The 22,375-nt window shown below is 36.8% G+C and overlaps 1 protein-coding gene across 11 annotated transcripts in view; it reads right to left on the bottom strand.

Annotated features, from left to right (window-relative positions):
• Positions 1–21,262, bottom strand: part of Rbm39 (RNA binding motif protein 39) — a 33,304-nt gene extending 12,042 nt beyond the window's left edge. For 2 of the 11 annotated variants that reach the window (XM_015481167.2, XM_015481173.2), the window contains exons 1-9: positions 20,876–21,229; positions 20,202–20,265; positions 18,373–18,422; positions 13,325–13,519; positions 10,449–10,502; positions 7,276–7,393; positions 5,996–6,148; positions 2,308–2,445; positions 572–637 (exon numbers count right to left, since the gene is read on the bottom strand). In XM_015481167.2, the coding sequence (XP_015336653.1) occupies positions 572–637; positions 2,308–2,445; positions 5,996–6,148; positions 7,276–7,393; positions 10,449–10,502; positions 13,325–13,519; positions 18,373–18,422; positions 20,202–20,252 (825 nt within the window). In that variant the 5' untranslated portion in view covers positions 20,253–20,265; positions 20,876–21,229. The other 9 variants (XM_048811050.1, XM_048811056.1, XM_048811049.1 and 6 more) reach the window with 9 other exon arrangements.
• Positions 21,263–22,375: the final 1,113 nt, after the last annotated feature.

Raw genomic sequence — 22,375 nt, 5'->3', positions numbered from 1 at the left:
AGCCCAGCACCCTACACACATATGAAAAAGTAGAAACACATCGGTTCTACATTACTCCAATTAACACTTAATAATCCTATTAGAACTGGGCTATCATGATTAGCCACAATCGCTTGTAATAAGGCAAACATGGTTGTTAGGTATGTATGAATTTTAAAAAGAATTTTAAGTGAAACAAGATATCGTAAACAATGGGACACAAGAGAAACAGAATGATATAACAGCTTTCATAAAGATCTGGGTAAGCAAACTGACCACATATTTTAAAAAATCAGATATAATAATAATAATAATAATAGAAAAGCTCCTAATGATGAGATTTAGTATACTTAGTAAGTAGTAACATACAAAGAAATAAAAAGGGTTGGTGATAAGTGGAAGAGCACATACATGCCTACCATGCAAGAGACTTGGGGATTAACGGTGTGGTCAAAAAAGGAAATAAAAAATGAAAAGAAAATGACTACTATTACCAAATTTAAGCAATTTGAAAACAGTAACTACATCTACATTCCTGGAAGGGGGAGAATCACACGCATATAGTTCATATGTTAACATGTCAATTACTTACTGTAATAAATCCATAACCCTTAGAGCGACCTGTTTCACTATCCATCATGAGCTGGATACTTTCAATCTAAAAATAAATGTCATAATTATTTAAGTCAACAAGAGAAAAAAAGCATAGTATACATAGACAATTCAAAAAATTCTCCTCCCAATAGAAAAAACTGAAAACTTCTCATAACCCTTAATTGAAAAAAAAAAAAAAGCAACTCTAGAAAATTCGTTAAGCAAGAAGTTATACACTGAAGGGTGGAAATAAAATTAAGATTGTCTTAAGTAGTTGTGAGTATTGCTGTGATAGGCACAGCACACAACTTCCAAATTGTAGAGCCTGGGTTTGATTCCCAATGCCAAGTAAAATAATTGTCTTTTTATTCAGGGGGAAAAAAAAAGTCTAAGGCCTTTCTAAAATAACATCAGATGTTGGAAACAAAATAAATATTCTATGTCCTTTCCATACTGGGGATGGGGGAAAGCTAGAGATTGAACTCAGGACAACTCAACCATTGATCCATATACCCCCAGCAATTTTCTTGTATTTTATTAAGAGATAAGGTCTTACTGCGTTGCTTAGCACCTTGCTTTTGCTGAGGCTGGCTTTGAACTTGAGATCCTCCTACCAGAGCCTCCCAAGGCACTAGGATTACACCCATGCACCACCATGCCTGCCTACAGACACTTATTTTTTAAAAAAAGTTTCAATAGGCTAAACACTGAATATAGTGATTAATGGACACCAAATATACTAGAAATCATTAGCCTGTTCACTTAAATAAGTTAACTTCATGGTTTGTCAATTATAACAATTAAAACTGTGCCTAAAAGCTGCCCATATAAAAAAAAAGGGCAAAGAAAAATTCAAATATAATACCTATATTATATTATTTAGTGTTTTGGTTGGTGGTTTCAACCTTTTTGTGTTGTGATAACTGAGCAAAATGTACACTTTGATAGTGGCACTGCTACAATTCCAATAAAGCACCCCCAACAATAACAAGCCTTTTATGACTGATTTTTTAAAAACTTCATAAAGGGATGCCATATGGTGGTGGGCTGATAAACAAATTTAAAAACCACATTCAAAGTTGGATGCCATGATGCACGCCTGTAAGCCCAGTGGCTAAGGAGTCTGAAAGAAGAGGATCACAATTTCAAAGCCAGCCTCAGCAATAGCTAAGATCTAAGAAACTCAGTGACACCCTATCTCTAAATAAAATACAAAATAGGGCTGGGGATGTGGCTTAATGGTTGAATGTCCTGAGTTCAAACCCTGGTTCAACCCCCCCAAAAGATTAATATTAGGCTAAGGGCGGTGGTGCATGCCTGTAATCCCAGCAATGCACAAATACAAGGACAGCCTTGGCAACACAGAAAGATTAAAAATAAAAAAAATAAAAAGGGTTGCAAAAGTAGCTGTGATAGCCTGTGGGTTCAATCCATAGTACATTCTCTCTCCCCCATGTGTTTGTCCATTGTAAGATATTGATTCTGTCAGAAACAATTTAATTACTTAACTTAGTAGTAGAGAAGCTTCTCCACATACCACTAGAATTGTAGTACGGGGGAAAACCTCCCAAAACAAAATATGATCTAATTAAAAATGCACAGCATAACCATTTATTCTTAATGATTTTTTAAAAAATTGATTCCCTAGAATAACAAATTCTACATACAGAAATCGTTATGTACTACATTTGGGTAAAGAACTTCTAAAACATCCATTGATGTACTTGTACTTACTCTTCCAAATGGCTCAAAGATTCCCCGAAGCATATCTTCAGTTATGTTAAAGTGTAATGAGCCCACATAAAGTCTCATAGGTCCTGCACTTCCCTTTTGTAAATTGTTTGCCATTGCTGCAGCTCTGTTTTTTTCTGCCTACAAGAAAAATATGAACAAATCCATAACAAACAGTGCTAATACATCAGGTTGAACAGACATGCTCAATAACAACCACAGCCAAGATTAGAGATACAAATATGCTAAATAAACAAGTTAAAAAAAAAATCTATAAATCACTTTAGACGGAAAAAAAGTCAGAAACAGAATGCAGTTTACAGATTACCATAAACTAAGGAAAGAAAACAGAGAATTATGGGTAAAGAATATACTTTCTGTTCAATGTTATGCAACATTCTGATGACACATAGTGGTAATAGTACAACATTTTAAACATGATTAATGGCACTGAACTGAATGCTTAATAATAGCTGAAATGTATGTTTTATAATAAAATCAACTTAAGTATATGCAAATCATATATAAAGCTCATACCATATTTCATACGCAAGGGGCTGGAGATATAGCTCAGTTGGTAGAGTGCTTGCCTTGCATGCACAAGGCTCTGGCACCCCACCACACACAGAAATACACAAAATCCATATTTCATATGTAAAATTAAATCCACCATAAAACTACATTTTACATTCTGAAACAAGGATCTTGTCTGGTCACAAACTAGTATGAGAGGTCACAGTTTTATTCACATACAGCTACTGGGTTTCTTCTTATTCATTCTGACAAATAACTTGAGCTAGGATTATTTATTTGTAAAATTTTTTGGTAACTGTAGATGGACGGAATGCCTTTTTAAAAAAAACAAAACAAAACAACATGGTGTGCTAAGTAAGGCAAGCTTTCTGCAACTGAGCCAACCTATGATTATTTTCCTATCCAGTTTATAAAGACCATTACTCAGGATTAATAATCAAGAATACAAAAGAACATATAATACAATGGTAAAAATGAATCTAACAAGTAAGTTGGCTATACCTACAGTTTAACAGTTAACAGTAGACACGACATACTCTATCAAGTTTGTACGCAACTTCAAAAGCATTATGTAATTTTGATGAACTGAAGACTTATGGAGTAATGAATGTATTTCAGTAATTGAAAAGCAAACAACTTCAGATGACTCAGGAGGCTGATAACTGAGCTCAAAATGGATAAATGAGCTCAAGACCAACTTAACCAACTTAGTGATTAACTTAAGTCTGTCTCAAATGGTGCTTAGAAGGACTGGTTTTCTGGCTTAGTGGTAGAGCAAATGCTTAGCACGAGTGAGGCACCAAAGTGGATCATCAGAACTACATGAAGTTATTCAAAACACACACACACACACACACACACAGTATTGGGATGCAGCTCAGCTGAAAAGTGACCCTGATTCACACATTTAGGATTAAAGGAGAAAAAGATTGGCCATTGTTCTTCTAGCGTATTCCACAAAATATTTTAACGTATTTGCCATGAAAAGAAAAAGCTGCAGGAGGCTGAGGCAGGAGAATCATAGAGTTCAAAGCCAAGTCTTGAAAAAGTGAGGTGCTAAGCAACTCAGTGAAATCCTCTCTATAAATACAAAATAGGGATGGGGAGGTGTCTCGGTGGCGGAGTGCCCCTTAATTCAAACCCCAGTTCAACCCTCCACCAAAAAAAAAGCTGACTAGCAACAGAAAATGGTTGCTTATTCAGTATGTATAGAGTACTGAATCCTAAGGATAGTTTCAAAATACATAATCACTAGATTTAGGCATCCTGATTTTTCTGTGTACAAAATAACTAAAATATCAATGTAAATTCATTTCCACAAAGGAATACTCAAAATACTGTGCGATATCAATAAATCATAAACTGAATATTAAACAAAAATACTTCAAATGAGATTTTTACATTTTACCTAATCTGGGAGCAATGGTAAACATCTATAATCCCAGTCACCTGGGAAGCTAAGGTGGGAAGATCTCATGTTCAAGGCAAGGCTCAGCAACTTAGTGAAGGGTTAAGCCCTTAGTGAGAACCTGTCTCACAAAAGGGGGGAAGGGAATTGGCTGGTCTGTAGTTCAGAGATAAAGTGTTACCACATTCTATCCCAAATACCCAACCCCCCAAAAAACCCTTATGTTCAAAAGAATCTTGTAACCAATGGTTTCAAACTACTCTATTCAAAAAAAAAAAAAAAAAAAATTTTGCATGAGCATGTATTTTCACAGTAAAAATATATTACTATTTAATGATAGAAGATTCGTTTTTCTTTTCCCTTCATACCTCACTGGTGTGAGCAACCCAGCCACCAGTAAAGACATTCCTCAAATTTTTTTTTTTTAGGGCTGGGGCTGTAACTCAGTGGCAGACCACTTGCCTAACACGTGTTGAGGTACTGGGTTTGATCTTCAGCACCACATATAAATAAATAAATAAATAAATAAATAAATAAATAAATAAATAGATAAGGGTGCTGTGTCCATCACAACTAAAACCTTTTTTAGGGCTGGTTTGTGGCTCAGTGGTAGAGCTCTTACCTAGCATGTGAGGCACTGGGTTTCCCACCATCATATATAAATTAAGTAAAGGTCCTTATACAGCTAAAAATTTCTTTTTTAAAGTCTTTAAATAAAAAAAATAAAATCATACCATGTGAAAAGAAAACATTCATTTATCTTTTTTGTACCAGGGATTGAACAACCCAAGGGCACTTAAATACTCAACCACATTGCCAGATATGTATTTAGAAACAAGATCTGGGTAAGTTGGCTTTACCTGGTGATCCTCCTGCCTCAGCCTCCTGAGCTGCAGGGATTACAAGTAACCTTCAGCACTCCTGGGCCCCCAAAGTACTACCTTTTTGCAGGGGCAAGGAATTAAACTGAGTTGTATCCACAGCCCTATTTTGTATTTTATTTAGAGACAGGATCTCACTGAGTTGCCTACCTCTCTTGTTTTTGAACTTGAGATCCTCCTGCCTCAGCCTTCCAAATTACTGGGATTACAGGAATGTGCCACAAGAGTCCAGCCAGAAAATACATTCTTAAGAAAATACATTCAAGATTCTCAATACTAAGTTTTTTTTAGGCCTTTTTATTTTTTTGTACCAAATATCAGGCACAGGGATGCTTAAAACTGAGCAATATTCCCACCCCTATTTATTTTGACAGAGTCTTGCTAAAATAGTAATCCAAGCTTCTGATGCCGCTGAGATTTCAGGTTTGCACCATGGCACCCAGCCTTTAATGAAATGAATGTTTGTAACTTAGATTAAGGTGCATTTATTTATTTATTGGGGGGTTAGTAGGTATTTAAACAAAAGGCACTCTACCATTGAATCACTTCCCAGACCTTTTTATTGAGACAAGGTCTTGCCAACTTTCTTTTGGCCTCGCTGAACTGCTCAATATGACTATGAATTGGTGATCCTCTTAACTCAGCCTCTTGATTCACAGGGATTACAGGTGTGTGGCACGAATATGGTGTTAAGAACACAGTATACCACAGGAGTCACAACAAAGTTTCAATAAAGCAACCTAATATCATCTGACTCAAGGTAATGTGATGATTAATGTATATAAAACCTCATCAGGACATAATATCATTTCAGCAAGATTTAGGAGGCTTCCAGTATCAGTAACTCAATTCTTAAGAAAAAAATTACCTGTGATGCCTGTACAATGATGGGCACTCCTAAAACTCGCTGGCCAGTTAATCCTATTGCTAGAGGCACTGAGCTAACATCGACAAACTCCACATAGGCAATCCCTTTGGAACGTCTTGAATTTCTATCAGAAATCATCCTCACATCTCGAACCTGAAAAGAAAATACACATTTAATAGAATTCTGCTTGTGCAATAATGCACTGTGACCTATATGAATATAATTATTTCAAAAGCAGGCATGAATTACATGAATAGATTTAGGACTACAACTCAGTGGTACAACACTTTGTCTATTACTTTGTCAGCCTTTTGTTTGACCCCCAGTACCACAGAAACAAACACAGGAATGTAAAATACGTATTCAGAAAACAAGGTGCATTGATGATGGAACAAAATACAAAGAAATAAAAGTTCCCTGACTTCAAATTGCGGCATGCACAGAGACACAAAAAAAGTGATAAATTTCAAGGATTATTGGCCTTCTATTTTTTTTTCTTTGTGTTGAGGAGCGAACCCAAGACTTCATGCATACTAAGGATGGTCTCTAATACTCAGATCAACCCTTAATCTCTTTCTTTCTTTCCTCTTTTTTTTTTTCCCAGAAGGGGCTTGTTATTTTGCCAGTCTGGCCTCTCAAGTGATATGACTACAAGTACCCTCCATTCAGCTAACCCCTCCGTTTTTTTATTTTCTCACTGACTGGGAATCAAAACATTTTCTCAGAAGGCACAGTGGTGCACAGGTGTAATCACAAGGTGTGCAGACACTGAAGCAAGAAAACTCCATGTTCAAACAAAGCCAGCCTCAGCAACTCTGCAAGACCCTTAGCAAATTCAAAAGACCAGAGGCTGAGGATGTGGCTCAATCGGTAATGCGCTCGCCTGGCATGAACAGGGCGCTGGGTTCGATCCTCAGCACCACATAAAAATAAAAAAAAAATTTCACAAGACCCAATATCAAAATATTAGACTGGGAATACCGTACAGTGGTAGAGCACACATGGGTTCAATCCCTAGTACCCAAAATAAAAGAAACCAGAGTTTCACATATCTTGATGACCCACTTACCTGACCGTCAAGCACTATTTAAGCATTTTGATGAAAGGGCAATTACATTAACTCTAACACCACAACTTACAGATATGGAAAAAGTTATTTATGGGCAGGATAACAAAAATAAATCTCATGAAATGTTTTCTCCATTTTACCTGCCATAATGCTAATTTTTAAAGCACTCCAATTTCCACCTACTACTTGACCTCCCTAAAAAGGTTGTTACCTTTCCTACTGTGGAGAAAAACTCTTCCAAATCTCTTGGTCGAATTCTTGCTGCCAACTGCATGCAGAAAACTGTCCTGGCATCTCTTTCCTCAGGAGTTAGATTATCAATAGGTTCCCTAAGAATAAGGAACACAGAATTAACTTTATAACTTGTTCTTTTCAAGTAATTTTTTTAAAAGTACATTCTCAGTAAGCAGAATAAACTTTTATCAAAATTAATACCTATGTCCAAGTCCATATTTACTAAATTTTTTTTATACACAATGTCTGTAATTCATTTCCATGTGACCCAATTCCTTCAACAGAATAACTAAATCTTTTTTTTTAAAGAGAGGGGTGGGGGGGGAGAGGGAGAAAATGAGAAAGAATGAATTTTAATATTTATTTTTTAGTTTTTTTGGCAGACACAACATCTTTGTATGTGTTGCTGAGAGGATCGAACCCGGGCCGCACGCATGCCAGGCAAGCACGCTACTGCTTGAGCCACATCCTCAGCCCCCTAAATGTATCTTCTAATCACATTTTGCATTCTATCAGGACAGACCTCCACTTGACTTACAATGTTCAAAGTAGTCATTTCTCTACAATATTAAAAGGTAACTCAACTTAACAGTTTAATGACAGTAATACAAACCCTGACGACAAGTACCAGACATGCAAAATCTGTATAGTGGATGTTTCCCCACAACAAAACCATAAGGCCATTAAATTGTTTAAAAATCAAAAAGGATAAAGACAAAAATAATAAAACCACAAATGATAAAAAGTACTTCACGTAAGGAAAGCTAGTTTATTTTACCAAAGTAAGCTAGCTGAATGTTTATCATTTAATTATATTAAGCTTATAAAATTCAACAAGTTTAGCATCTGAATCATGATTTTTTGAAATAATTGAAGACCTCAGAAACAGTAATCATAACTAAATCAAAAGCTAAAAATCGGCCAGGGCTACACATCAATGGCAGAGCACTTGCCTAGCATGTGTAAGGCACTGGGTTTGATCCTCAGCACCACATAATAAATTAAAAAAAGGCATTCTGTCCATCTACAAGTATATTTAATTTTTTTTAATTAAAAGAGGAAATTACTTTAACAAGTATCAATAAGAAAAAGGCATAAATACAGAACATACTTCTAAATGCTCAATAGAAAAAAACAAAAGCACAACAGATAAAACTAAATTTTCACAAATTGAAAGGAAAAATATCTATTAAGATCTTCTCTGGGTGCTGGGTTTGTGGTAGACCCTTGCCTAGCAAGTGTGAGACACTGGGTTTGATTCTCGACACTGCATATAAATAAGTGTCCATATACAACTAAAAAATATTTTTTAAAAAGAATATCTCTGGCCCGGCACACGACAACATGTCTGTCATCCTAGTGGCTTGGAAAGCTAAGACAGGAGGATCATGTATTCAAAGCTATCCTATAAAACTGAAAGAAGCACTCTGCAACTCTAAAATCCAAAATAGGGCTAGGGATGTGGCTCAGTCATACACCCTGTCCCCCAAAAGAATATTTCTGTTCCAAAGTATCTAGGTCCTCACTTAATCCTTAAAGTTATAAGCCTAGAAGCTGGGGTTTTGGCTCAGTGGTAAAGAACCTGTCTAGCATGTGTAATGCACTGGGTTCACATCTCAGCACGAATAAAGGTCCACTAACAACTAAAAAAATGTTTTATTAGAAAGAAAATTTAATAATCATTAAGACCTTTATCAAATCCTAAATTCTGCAGTGTAACTATAATCCACAAAAACACACAATCAACTCAAAGTTTAAACAATACTCCTTTTTTAGGACTGGGGTTGTGGTTCAATGGTAGAGTGCTTGCCTAGAACACGTGAGGCATCGGAATAGATCCTCAGCACCACGTTAAAATAAACAAATAAATAAACAGATAGATAAAGGCATTGTGTCCATTTATAACGAAAAAATATATATTAAAAAATAAGACTCCCCAGGGCTGGGGATGTGGCTCAAGTGGTAGCGTGCTCGCCTGGCATGCCTGGGTTCTGTTCTCAGCACCACATAAAAATAAAAATAAAGATATTGTGTCCACCTAAAAAAAAAGAATAAATAATAATAATACTCCTTTTTTTTTAAAGATAAGTTAGAAATGACAGGAAAGAATGCTACCACAGCCAGGCATGGTGGTGCACTCCTATAATCCCAGGATGGGGCAGAAGAATCATAAGTTCAAACCAGCCTCAGCAACAGTGAAGCACTAAGCAACTAAGCGAGCCCTGTCTCTAAGATATAATTAAGGGCTAGGGATGTGGCGCAGTGGTTAAGTTCCCCTGAGTTCAATCCCTGGTACTAGAAAAAAAAAAAAAAAAGCTATTATACAGAAAAATTTTCCTTGAACAAAAATGATACTTGGGGGCTGGGGTTGTAACTCAGTGGTGCAGTGCTTGCCTCGCATACTGGGTTTGATTCTCAACACCACAGAAAAATATTTTTTTTTTTAAATGACATACTTGACAGGACTTTTATTTAGGAGACAAATAATCCATGTAAAGCTTTGAGAATCTGAGCATAAGAATAGCCTGGGATTGAACCCAGGGCCTTATGTATGCAAGGCAAGCACTCTACCAACTGAGCTATATCCCCAGCCCTAATTCAGAAAAGTAGAGCTACTGGGGCTGGAGTTGTAGCTCAGCGCGAGAGCATTTGCCTCCTACATGTGAGGCTCTGTGTTCAATTCCTAGTACCACATATAAATAAGCAAATAAAATAAAGATCCATTCATAACAAAAAAGATTTAAAAAGTAGAGCTATTTAAAACTTGTTAACACAACTACTTTGACTCTTTCTTTATTTACTAATAACAAAAATTAGTCAAGTCTTTTGAACCTTTCTTTAGCTACTGAAAATTCTGTTAACTCAAATAAGTTATCTACACATCATAATAGTATTTCACGCTTTTTAAATAAACGAAATTAAAATGAAAGCTACTGAAAACTCACATGACAATTCACGTTGACTTCAAGGTATTAATACTACTAAAGAAAACAACATATATAACATGATCCAAATTATTGGGCTTAAATTTAGAAGTAACAAGAACTGCAAAAGTGTTTCTCCCCGCCCCTTTTCTCATTTTGGCAAAACCCATATAAAATTATAAGTTTAAAAGAAGGGGAAAAAAAAAAAAAAAGGGACAACAGCTACCTCACAGGACTCTTGTCTTTTCTGAATGGACTTTTGCTTCGGGAACGTCGTCTGCTGCAAAGTTAAAAAGTTTCAGAAGTTACTCCAAACATGTAAATCACAGAAGTTCCTTGAAAAACAATTTAAACAATTCAGAAGTATGTTTAAAAACCTTAATTTGATGCTATGAGGCAACCCAATCTTTCCTCGGATGGCACTGTTAAATTTTGGTCCGGAGCTAAAAAGGAAACACAAAATTACACTAGTTACAGGTTTAGGGTCTTGCTAAGATCGCATTCATGCGCTCTCCAGCAAGTTTTACATTGTTAGGCTGCTTGTTTTCCACCTCAAGTATGAAGAGGAAACAAAAAGACTTTGAAAAAGCTTAACTCTTTCCCAGGCATGCTTGCCCTTATATTTATCCATCCCGGACCACTTTGAGGTGCCAAGACCATAGGTTACAGCCTCAAATATTTAAGATTCTGAAAATGTTTGCACCCATTCGCATACACTTTTCAAAATATATATGAATATATTCCTGAGACTTGAAAAGCACACATGTAAAACTAGATCCCTCTGAACTTTCCTCACACCAGCAGTAACTTAAACTATTTTGTGTGCAGATCCCAAGAATCCATTTGTAGATACTTTCTTGAGAGCACATATGAAAATTTTACATATACATATAGAATATATAGAAGTTTTTTTGTTTCAACTTCTTTTCAAAACGGGAATTGAACCCAATGGCATTTTGCCCCTGAGCAATAACCCCAGCCTTTTTTGAGACAGGGTCTCACTAAGTTGCTCAGGGCACTGGCTTAAAGTACTAAGGCTGACCTTGAACTTGCAATACTCCTGTTTCAGCCTCCTGAGTCACTGGGATTACAGGTATGTGCCATCACACCCAGCTAAAAAGGGAAAAATTCCTTACATAGTCACTAGAATTTTATCTATGCAATAGTCTTACACAGCACAAAGGCACACCTTAGTGCACTGTACTTCAGTTCTCTGTAACAAAACATTCCATAAAAATTGTGTGATGGCAATTTACCAACTCTTCAGAAAATCTGAGAATTTCATGAATTAAAAAAGTATTTTGGAACAGATATTAGGTGGCTTTTATAAAATTGGTAACTTTTGTGCCTTGTAAACAAGAAGCTAACTTATAGGGACCAGTTGGATATATATACTTTAGTGCTCATCCTGCTATCCTACTCCAGAGTAGCAAAATTAAATGAGCCCATGAGGGGCTCGGGTTGTGGCTCAGCGTAGAGCGGTTGCCTAGCACGTGTGAGGTGCTGGGTTCAATCCTCAGCACCACCTAAAAACAAATAAAATAAAGATATTATGTCCAAACTACAACTAAAAATATATATATTAAAAAACAAAGAGGCCACGAAACACGTTTGGTTTAGTTTTCATGAAAACTTCTACTTATAATAACCAAGCACTTCCAAATACAATTCTTTTATAATGAGAAAGGTCCTTTCCAATTCAGACAAATGATAATTGAGAATATATATTTTCTGGATAAATTAAAATTCAAGAAAGAATCTATACACTACTTCCTTTCCCTTTAATTCTGAATCAATCTCCATGATAGCCTCCATAGTTAAAAATCATCTGAAACCCAAAACAAATTTTAAATTTAAATTTTAAACCACTAAGATCAGGATTATAAGCAGAAATTAAATATGCATTCAAATTAGAAACAGTTTCTTCCATTTGGTTCATTCTGGCAAAATGATGTTATATATTCCCATTTTAGTAATACAATAAACTTGAGGAACTGGACAAAAAGCAAAGAATTTTAATACAGCATTTAGAATTAAAATAGCTTTATGGTCCATTTTCAGATAGTGAAAAATTATATTAAAAAGGCATGTTGGAGAAACCTAGAAAACAGATAGTTCAATTCATTAAACATGAAAAGATCCAAATCAGAAATCTGTTACTAACTCCAAGTGCCTTCAAATCAAAACATTCCATAATTCCAGGAAGTACTCTTAAGTAATTTTACATTACTATCTCATTTATTACTCATTATCAGCTTACTCCAAGTTAGTTCCTTCTTAAAAGACAAGAAAAAAAGAGAGCTAAGTATCTTTCAAAAGAACCAGGACTGTTTCAAGGTCTCTCTAAATTCTATTCTCAATCATTCAAAATTTAAAACGGAAAGTATGTATAACTCATATAGTTTATAACTGTGATTAAATAGGAAATAACAACAAAGCATTAAGGATTACTAGTAGTTTCAATTCATTCTTAGAATTGTCTTTCCAAAGTTAATACAGGTATTTTTTAACTTCCTTCCGACTTGTTTAACCACATCAAATATCCTGTAGTGATTTAATCTTCAAAGCACTTTTAGAGTATCTTACTACTATTAAAGAGGGCTTAAAAATAATGTGTGATGAGCCTAACAAATGATCTTTATCAAGGAGCACATGTAACAAATTCATAAATTATCTGTAGTTTCAGCTGGAAAGAGCCAGTAACTTAAGAGTAACTTAATTAATTAATCACATTTGTAATCTATACACCTAAGTTTTAAATCTTATATATTTAATAAAGAATATTTTATAGCTCACACACCTTTAATCTTTCTTTTTTCAAGCATGATAGTGCTTCTGTCTAACTTTGATGGGCATACAATTAGAATTTTAGCTAGATTGACAGAAAATAAGCTAGTATACCTGGTAAAATAGAAGTTTCATTTATTTCTTCAAACATTGAACCTTTGCTTTTCTAATCTTTAATGCCAACATCCTTAATTTTTAATACTTTTAACCACTTACTGAAAAATAAAGTCTCCTAAGTCAAATCTCAAGTTAAATTGCTCCCCAAATACCCAGAGAATGACCCTCCAACCAAAAATCATAATTATAGTTACATACTAGGGACTTCTATAGCGTCCTCGGAATCTTCGATCTCGACTTCTTGAGCGGCTACGTCTCCTTTCTTTGCTTCTACTTCGCTTCCGTTCCCGGCTTTTGCTCTTTTTCCTTTCTCTATCTCTACTTCGCTTTCGTTCCTTACTTTTGCTTCGCTTTCGTTCATGACTGCGACTTCTGCTCTTGCTTTTTTTTCTCCTGAGAAGAAAACAAATCATCATTATCTTGCTGTTTTAAAACCCCACCAAAATACGCTTTTTTTTTTTAACACTCAGAATTTTTATCCTTTTGTAAACTCATTTTGCTATTAACTATCATACAATGATACATAATCATATTTTAAAAAAATTTCTAGATGTGGTTAACACTAACCCCCATCTTTGCCTTATAACTGAAAATGATCAATCAATGTATTGTGAGCCATAGTGTTTTAAGAGCAGGAACTGCAAGGATTTCCTGAGTCAGCTACAGCTTTAACGAGAAATAGGACTAGTTGCCAGGTACAAGAAAAACCTGAGCATTTTAGTAAAACTTTCATGTTAACCATCTAATAAGCATTATTATAATCCACAAGGTAAAGTACTAAAATCAAGTTACAATAAATCCATGAGTAATAGTAGTTGTTCACATAAAAATTTTCATAATACTAAGTCCATTTTTAAACAATTTACAGAACATTTTATACTTTCAAAGGGCAACATAGGCATCAACATTTTGCTTTTCATAAAGTAACAATAACATAGGACACTTAGAACTAATGCAGTTGAATGCACTTTGAAACTATTAGACATTCAAGTGACCATTTAAAATACTTAAAATTTAAAGTTGTAATAAATACACCAGAAAATGGAGAATGCCATTTTTACACCAGTTTACACAAGCCTGTGGAGTGCAATAAAATAATCAACTTGACCTTCACAAATCTATAAAATCTCAAACTCTGAAAGGTAAAAAAAATCGTTATGTATATATCTGTTCATTTCAAAATTCTTCACAGTATTCTACCCTTCATTTCATAATTAAATCTTACAATCTATATCTGTGTCATCATCTAATTAGAGGTGCCTTCAGATTTTCAATATAAATTAAAAGACATTTCAAAATAAAATTTATTCCACTAAAATGTCCATGTGTAGTGGTTTATAGATTGAATACTGAGAATGCTACATCATTATCTGGAAATTTAATTAACTGTTGAGTCCTTATCAAAGTAGTTAGCATAAGAGCAACTGAGGTCCGCTTCAGAGAACCAACCCATAAGCAGGTCACCTTAGAGTGCATTGAAAATAGAAAATGAAGACACCCACCTTCTGGAATCTTGAAACCCACACTCCAATCACAAGGAGATGTAGAGCTTTCCAAGGAGGCAGAAACTTTGTCTAAAATTTCAAGATAATCCACCTGACTGTCAGAAATGTATATGCTAGGCAGCACATGACAGAAAATTAGGCTACACTCATTTTTATAAAGAAGTCAAAGCAATGCCCAGAAGGGCAACAGATAACATTCCATTTTGCCTCAAAAACCTGACACTATCTCTTACAAAATTCTGTGAGATGGTTAAAACCAAAAGTATGTGTTTATAACCATACATAATTCAAATTAGGGGACAAGATAAAAAGTATTTTATTCCCCACAAAAGACACTATTAATAGATTTTTTCTCTCTTCACAGATGGCCCATAGCACAGGTAGCCAACCTCTATATTGATCTCTCACAGACCCCAAAATGTACTCTGCCAAAGACAAGACTTCAAAAATCAGAGAGCTAATTTTAACTTAAGATCTTCCTAGGACTTTTTGTAAATGAGTTCCCACCCACATCTGAAGGCAACCCCCGACAGGTAAAAAGACAACAATGTACTAAGACATTAAGGAAACATAATCTTCTACATAAAAGTCCAGACAAAAAGTTATATAAGAAACCAGTATACTTCTCTGTAACAAATTCCAGCTTCAAAGAATACGTGTTAGGTTAACTAAAGAACTGTTATCAAAATCCATACTAATAGTCAAATCCTGTTACAACTTAAATGGGACTTTCCAAAGTCTTTAGTGGCAGTGGAATTTTGTACTGAACATCATTGAAGTAAATGGTCCACTGGTCTGGGCCTTTGGACTTTTTGGTTATATGGCCTCTGCTGTAAAGGTGTTTTGCTATAACTGGATTTGACCTCTTCCATGTAAGAAGATCTAAATTTTAAATGCAAAGTATTCTGGAAAATAAGAAAAAAAAATAGAAAAGTCATTTATCCCAAAATTTATAGATAATCCACACCACAGTAGCCAAATATTTCAACTGTGTCATTTTACTGTTATCCTTTTTTGAGTAGTTCTCTAATTTGAGCTGAAAGGAACAGATGCCAGTTTATACTTTGCAAAATTGGTTACACTAACAAATACTTCCATGAGGGCAACCTCAGGTACTTAAGTTACTGTACAAAGCATATTTTGAGGTCTTGCCAAACTCAGGAGTGTAGCTCTTCAATAACAAGCTAATTGGTAACCTTTTGTGTTATATGAAACAGTTCCTTTTATTACTGGGATACAATGAAGTGTTACATGTTCAGAAACACTATTTTTTAAAAAAGAAACACAGTGGACTATTTCTCACTGGGAACTTTCATATTACCTTATTAAGAACTACATCAAGAGTCAGTGGCTTTTTTAAACACAGTTTTAGGGTGGAAAAATGCAAAGCAGCATTTTCCTTTGTAAGACAATTTTTCCTAAAGGCAAAATTTTTTTATATTCAAATTTGAAAAATAAAGTTCCTTCAGAAAAAAATTTTTTAAAAAGCTCCTGACTAAACAAAGGTATCATTTATACAACCAGATTTAATTTAGGACAGAAATTCTGAGAGAAATATTTTATAGGTTTTAAAAGAGTATTGGGAAACAGGCCTCCCTCAAAGAATCATATGGCCAATTAAATTACCAATTCTTCTTATTTAGTCCCTCAGGACTTTTAATTTTTTTGGTAGCAGGGATTGAACCCAGGGCCACTTAATCACTGGGCCATATTCCCAGTCCTTTCTGAGACAGGGTCTTACCAAGTTGCTGAGGCTGGCTTTAAGTTTGGGAATCTCCTGACTCAGCCCCCAAGCCACTGGATTATAGGCATGTACTACACCACACCCAGCCCTCAGGATTCTTTACATTACATTAAATTAAGGCCACTAAATACCATTTATGCAGAGCCTGATGCTTGATTTCCTTATAAAAGCTTGCTGGCCTTGAAGATTTTAGATGCAGGACAACAACAAATATAAACTCTAGATGACATTAGGGGCAAGGGGTAACTTCAGAAAATGGTACAATAAAAGTCTGCATCCTAAAGTGTATGACCTCATCCTTTTGACATTTAAGATAAAATCATAGCTTTTACCTGCTGAGAGGTATGACATCTACTTGGGATAATTTATGTCAATACAGAAACCTGTTCCTGGGTTTTTTGATTCAAAAACTCAAATCAGAAACACTAAGAAAACATAACTTTTGTAAAGGTTTAAAACCAGATGACATAAACCCTGAAATAATTAGCTGGTTATCTCATACAATCAAGATGAAACCCAACCTGATACCCACATTCACCTGTGATAAATTAGAAACTAAATTATTACCACATAAGCCTGTACCAGGAAAAACGATGTTTTCCACAAATTATCTATTACTATCATTATTTTAAGGGCATTATAAAAAGAATTACTGGCCCAGCAAACCCAAATCCAAAAATTTTCTCATCTATTTTATGAAATTATTATCAACCTACCTAACAAAGCTGTTGTGAGGATGACTGAGGTAGTTATGAAGCACTTTGAGCTCTTAGGAGAAAAAGAGCCAAAAAGAATCAAATTAAGTGGCCATCTTAATATTTTTCTTTTTTTATTTGTTCTTTTTAGTTATACATGACAGTACAGCCTATTTTGACAAATTTATACAAACATGGTAATTTTTCATTATACATTATGGGGTCAGAAATGTTGATAAAATGCTTTAACATATAAAAACAGGCTAGTGAAACAACTTTAATGCTCATAACATGACCACAGCACGTGTAAGAATCACTAACCTTAGAACTGAAAGGAAACTTCAACAACTGATAGGCTCCAACCTTATAAAGGGGATCCAGTTAATCTGTTAACAGTCTGTAGCAGCAAGTTTCTAGAATGGGTTACATATATACTCCCCAAAATTGCTTAAAATACTCATAATTTTCAAAAGTACATTCTCACTATTAAATCTACTGCAGTTTAAAATGCCTAAGTAGTATTTATGTATGCTATCTCATCACTACCAAAAGTGCTGCCTTTAGACAGCAAGGAGGAGAATTCCTTTAATGATTCAGGACACTGCCCATGGCCTGGTTATAAAATTTCTAATATTACCTCTGTCTCCTAAGTTCAACAAATAGTTTTATCAACATTATCACCAAATATTAAGCCAAAGTGAAATTTACAACAAACAAAAGTTCTAATGCAGGAATCTTTTGTCTTGGGTTCTGGGGATTTAAACCAGAGGCATTCTACCATTGAGGTACATCCTCACTCCTTTTTATTTTGAGACAGTCTCAAAATAATTGCTGAGGCCAACATGAATTTGCCTCCTGCGTCAGCCTCTTAAGTAGCTGGGATTACAGGCGTGTATCACAGCACCTAGCTCATTTTGTTGTTTTTTTGAGGTAGTGTCTTGCCATGTTGCCCAGGCTGACCTCAAATTTGCAATCCTCTGCCTTGGCCTCCAAGTGGCTAGGATTATAGGTGGGTGGCACCACACCCATCTTAAAACAAACTCTTAACCAGATTATCATAATGGACTTGAAAGGGAAGGTATCCAGATGTTCCCTGAAACCACAATATCCTGAAATCTAGGCAAAAGAATCCATAGTCTATCCTCAAGGAGTTACTCTTCCCAAAAGGTAAAGAATCAGTTTTCTAAGGAAAAAGAGTATCAGAAGAGAACCTCAGTTGATGCTTTAGCCACAGAAACACAACTTAAGACCTCAATCACATAAAGTTCATCACCACCCCCCAGGTCCCTTCTTAAAACTTACTTTTTGCTACGTTCTTCATGACCGTTAGCACTGCTCAACTTGTTCTCATCCTAAGCAGGGTTGATAGAAGAACATCATGAGGACGTAGTGGTAACATTTCAAGATGTCAAAGGGTAAAGGGAATAGGAATAAGAAAATACAAAACAATTTTAAAACTAATTACTTATTTATAGTTTAACATGGAAGGCTATAAAAAAATTTAGATGGTATAACCACTTTGTTGCTTACAATTAAGTCATCAAGATACAAAAATAAAAATCTCTCCACATTAACATGTTAAAATTTTACTTTCTTACATAGTTAGGTATTAAGTTATCCACATTTACAATGCTGAAGTGGTTAAATGTAATTTCTATAAAATATGAATAAAGTCTTGTTTTGAGTTTTATTCCAAGTGCTATGGTCCCTTTCGTCAGTACCATGGCTCTATTTCTGCCTAAGCCCCAAGTGGCCATGCTAGCAGCCAGCCACTATCGATTTCCTGTGACCGATGCCATTCCTGAGATCTTCGCCCATTTCCGTTGGAGGGTTGGGACTGTAAGAGCTTGATGCCACCTCTGTCACACATCTCGCCCTGAAGCAAACAGGGATTCACACTGCTTTAGTAATGTTGACTCCCAAGAACCCACGAAAGTTAATTAATAATCCACCAGTCCAACCTAAACATTTCCTACTTCCATACCTGTTTACATGGAATTACATCCACGTTAAACTAAGACACAAGAATTTTAACATTAAAACAGAAAGCAGCTCTTCAAGAGTCTAAACATTACAAAACTACATTCACTATTTAAAGTTATCAGAATTCATCCAAAAGGTACCACATGGTCGTGCTACACACTCCAAAACAAATGTATTATTTTATTTTTAAAAGGTTTAGCGCAATGTTTATTTTAAAGTTTGATCACATCAGCTATAGGAGCATAACTGCTAACTTACAGTTGTGACACCAGTGATAATGCATGCATACTGATGTTTTCACCACCAATTGGGTGAAAGAATGAAAAGACAGCTTACTTTTACTGTGCTACTGAAATGGGTCATACTATAGCCAAAATAATTCCTTTGTAGTTTTTAAGTGTGAAAAACTATGGCAGGGACTAATTATAAACAAAACAATATGGAGAACAGTAAAACAGTCATCAAGTGACTCTAAGCTGTGATACTGCCTCTTTTGCCTTTTTTTTTTCTTTTTTAAATTTCTATTCAGGGATCCAAGAATTTTATAATTATTAACTGAGAAGCAGATCTCCACCTGCCTGTTGTAAGATTTACTATCACCAGTCTTTTATATATTATGTGTGTATATATATGTATAAATTTTTAAAAATCTCACCCATTTCTTCTCAAAAGACTTATTAAAAGATTTACTTGCCATAGACTGGTTATACTTTGTTATTCTTGGACCCCTGCTATTTTCCCAAACCACTACATTCACCTTTTTGCTATACCAAACTGGAACTGGTAATTCTTAGTTGAGTCATTTTACCTAGGGGACCACGGTACAGCGATAAGTCACTCAATTACTACCTTATGATTGACAGTTCACACTGGAATCAAAGGTGAATTCATGGGAGTAGAGGTGAGATATCGTTAGGCAAGTCTACAAAGAGAGATAGATGGGCATTTATTCATCACGCTGAAGTGAAACTACTGCACAATATTATTACATCAATAGCATATATTTACTTTTGTAAGTTACACGTAATGCATCTCTGATAAGATAAATCAAGAGGGCTCCGGGGAGGTTAGTTTACATTTCAGCAGTAGTTTCGTGAATAATGCTAAATTAAGAAATATATAGACCTCACCGACATGTTTTTTCTCACCTTCTTGTAAGGAGCCTCAAGCATTGCTTCAATATCAATATCGTCTGCCATTTTCTCTAAACGCCTAGGAAAGAACAAGACAATCCTATGAATAAACATTTTTCAATTAGGTTGTTTTTTTTTTCTTGGCCGATACGCTCCAAAACTTAATAAAATCCTTCAAAGCCCTACAATGACTAAACTGACACGCATTTTATCAGGCTTGGCTTGCCCATCTAAAACGCCCCTTACAACACATGAAAAGACTTCACTGACCGATTTTTAAAACCCTGCAATGAACCCCTAAAATCAGAGGCTCCAGAGAGAGCGCCTCCTTCGGCACAAAACCCGCGCTGCCATTTTAGGGGCCAAGGGAAACTCCCTCTGTTGGGAGGGGTTGTGTACCAAGGCAGCATTCGACTGGCGCCATGTTGGGAGGTCGCGGACGGCGCAGGCCTCAAAGGGACAGGACTCCATCTGCCCCAGGTCTCCCTAGGGTCCTTGCCCCCCACCACGAATACGAACAATACCCGACCAGAAAATAAGGGCGCGGCCACCGAAATGGAGTCTATTTCGCCAGAAGTACCCCCTATCCTGGCAGTCGCTAAAAACCGCCAGAAGTGCCTCTGAGCACCGATAAGCAGCAAACCTTGGGAAAGCTCTGAAAATACGTAGGTCCACGACGCCCCCCATACCTGTGCGGCCTTTTGGGTGCCTGTAGTACTTGTCCCGAGTCAGTTGCGCTGCTGCTGCCGCCGCTGCTGCTGCTAGTGCTGCTGCCGCCGCCGCTGCCGCTGTTGCTACTGTTAAGCCCCTAGGCCCAGGCCGCGGTACCGCCCAGCCCGTATATCGGGCTCCGAGGGCGACTAGGCCCGAGCGAATCTAAAAGAAACAATGGGATTAGAAGAACCCGTACGTAGGAGCAGGACGGCGGCTTCGGCAGCACAGGATCCACCCCTGCGACAGCGTCGGCAAGCTCCCTGAAATGGCGGCCGATGCTTCCCCGTACTCACATTCACTAACACACATACACACACACAAACACATGGGGTCTCCCAGAGCTCTCGGCACGGACTCTCGCGAGAAACTGCCCGGAGTTCCAGAACTGAGACAGAGAAGTATCGCGAGATCTAAGCAGGGCCTCTGCGGCCGTGGCTCAATCTCGCGCAATGATTGCGCCACAGACATTCCCATCCCCCACTCAGAGAGGCGCCTTGGACCCCCCCACTAGATCGTCGTCGAAATCTCGCGAGATGGGGCAGAGCGTAAGGTCAAAGACAGTTGGTGCACTGTCTGTCAATCTTTCAGAGAACTCCTACCTGAGTGGAGATCAGCCCTGGTACCCTGCTGGTGGCGCCTCCTTGCAGCCATCTGAAGGTTTCCCCCACACACAGCCAACCGCCACCCCCTCCGGCCTCCCACCCCGATGGCTGTCAAGGTCGCCATAAGGCAACCTAGTCCAAATGGCGGTAGGATAAAACGGTTATTTTCAGATTGTCAGCCGAGGGGGAAGACGAAGGGGAAAACGTATAAAAGAGACGGCGAGAAGAGACCTTACAGGGGTAGGAGGATAGAATAAAAATTGTGATTTCCCTGCCATGTGGGGACAGTGGGCTAGATAAGGCCTAGACTGTCTCTTTGAAACACCTGAGGAAACAGGGTGAAAGCAAAGAGAGCGTGGGGAGAAAATTGCTTTCTTTCAAACTGAATCAGCGTTGAGCCCCTGAATTTAGTTTGGCCTTGTATCATTGTTTCTTCAAAAATGCCCCCATTTTGGGTTGGGGAATGTTGATCAGTTGCAGAGTGCTTGCCTAACATATGGTAGGCCCTGGGTTCTATTTCCAGCAATGGGCGGGTAAGGAGCAGTTTTCCCCTACAATTTGGCTCCTCACCACCTCTCAAAACCTAGCAGTCCAAGCATAAACTTGCCACTTGTGTTTTGGTTAAGTCTGAGAAATACAAGAGGGAGCACAGGGTCACTTTTCCTCCCAGATGAAAATGTTTGAGGCTTGTTACAGTGGCTTATACTTGTAATCCCAGCGACTCAGGAGACTGAGTCAGGAGGATCACAAGATTGAGGCCAGCCTGGGTAATTTAGCTAGGCTTTGTCTTACAATTTTAAAAGGGTTGAGGATATAGGTCAGTGGTAGAGCTCCCCCCCCCCCGTGTTCAAATCTCAGTTTTTTATATATATA

This window comes from Marmota marmota, unplaced genomic scaffold (genome assembly GCF_001458135.2).
Source record: "Marmota marmota marmota unplaced genomic scaffold, marMar, whole genome shotgun sequence".
NCBI classification, from domain to species: Eukaryota; Metazoa; Chordata; class Mammalia; order Rodentia; family Sciuridae; genus Marmota; species Marmota marmota.
The sequence above is the reverse complement of the archived record's forward strand: the minus strand, read 5'-3'. Positions and strand labels throughout refer to the sequence as shown.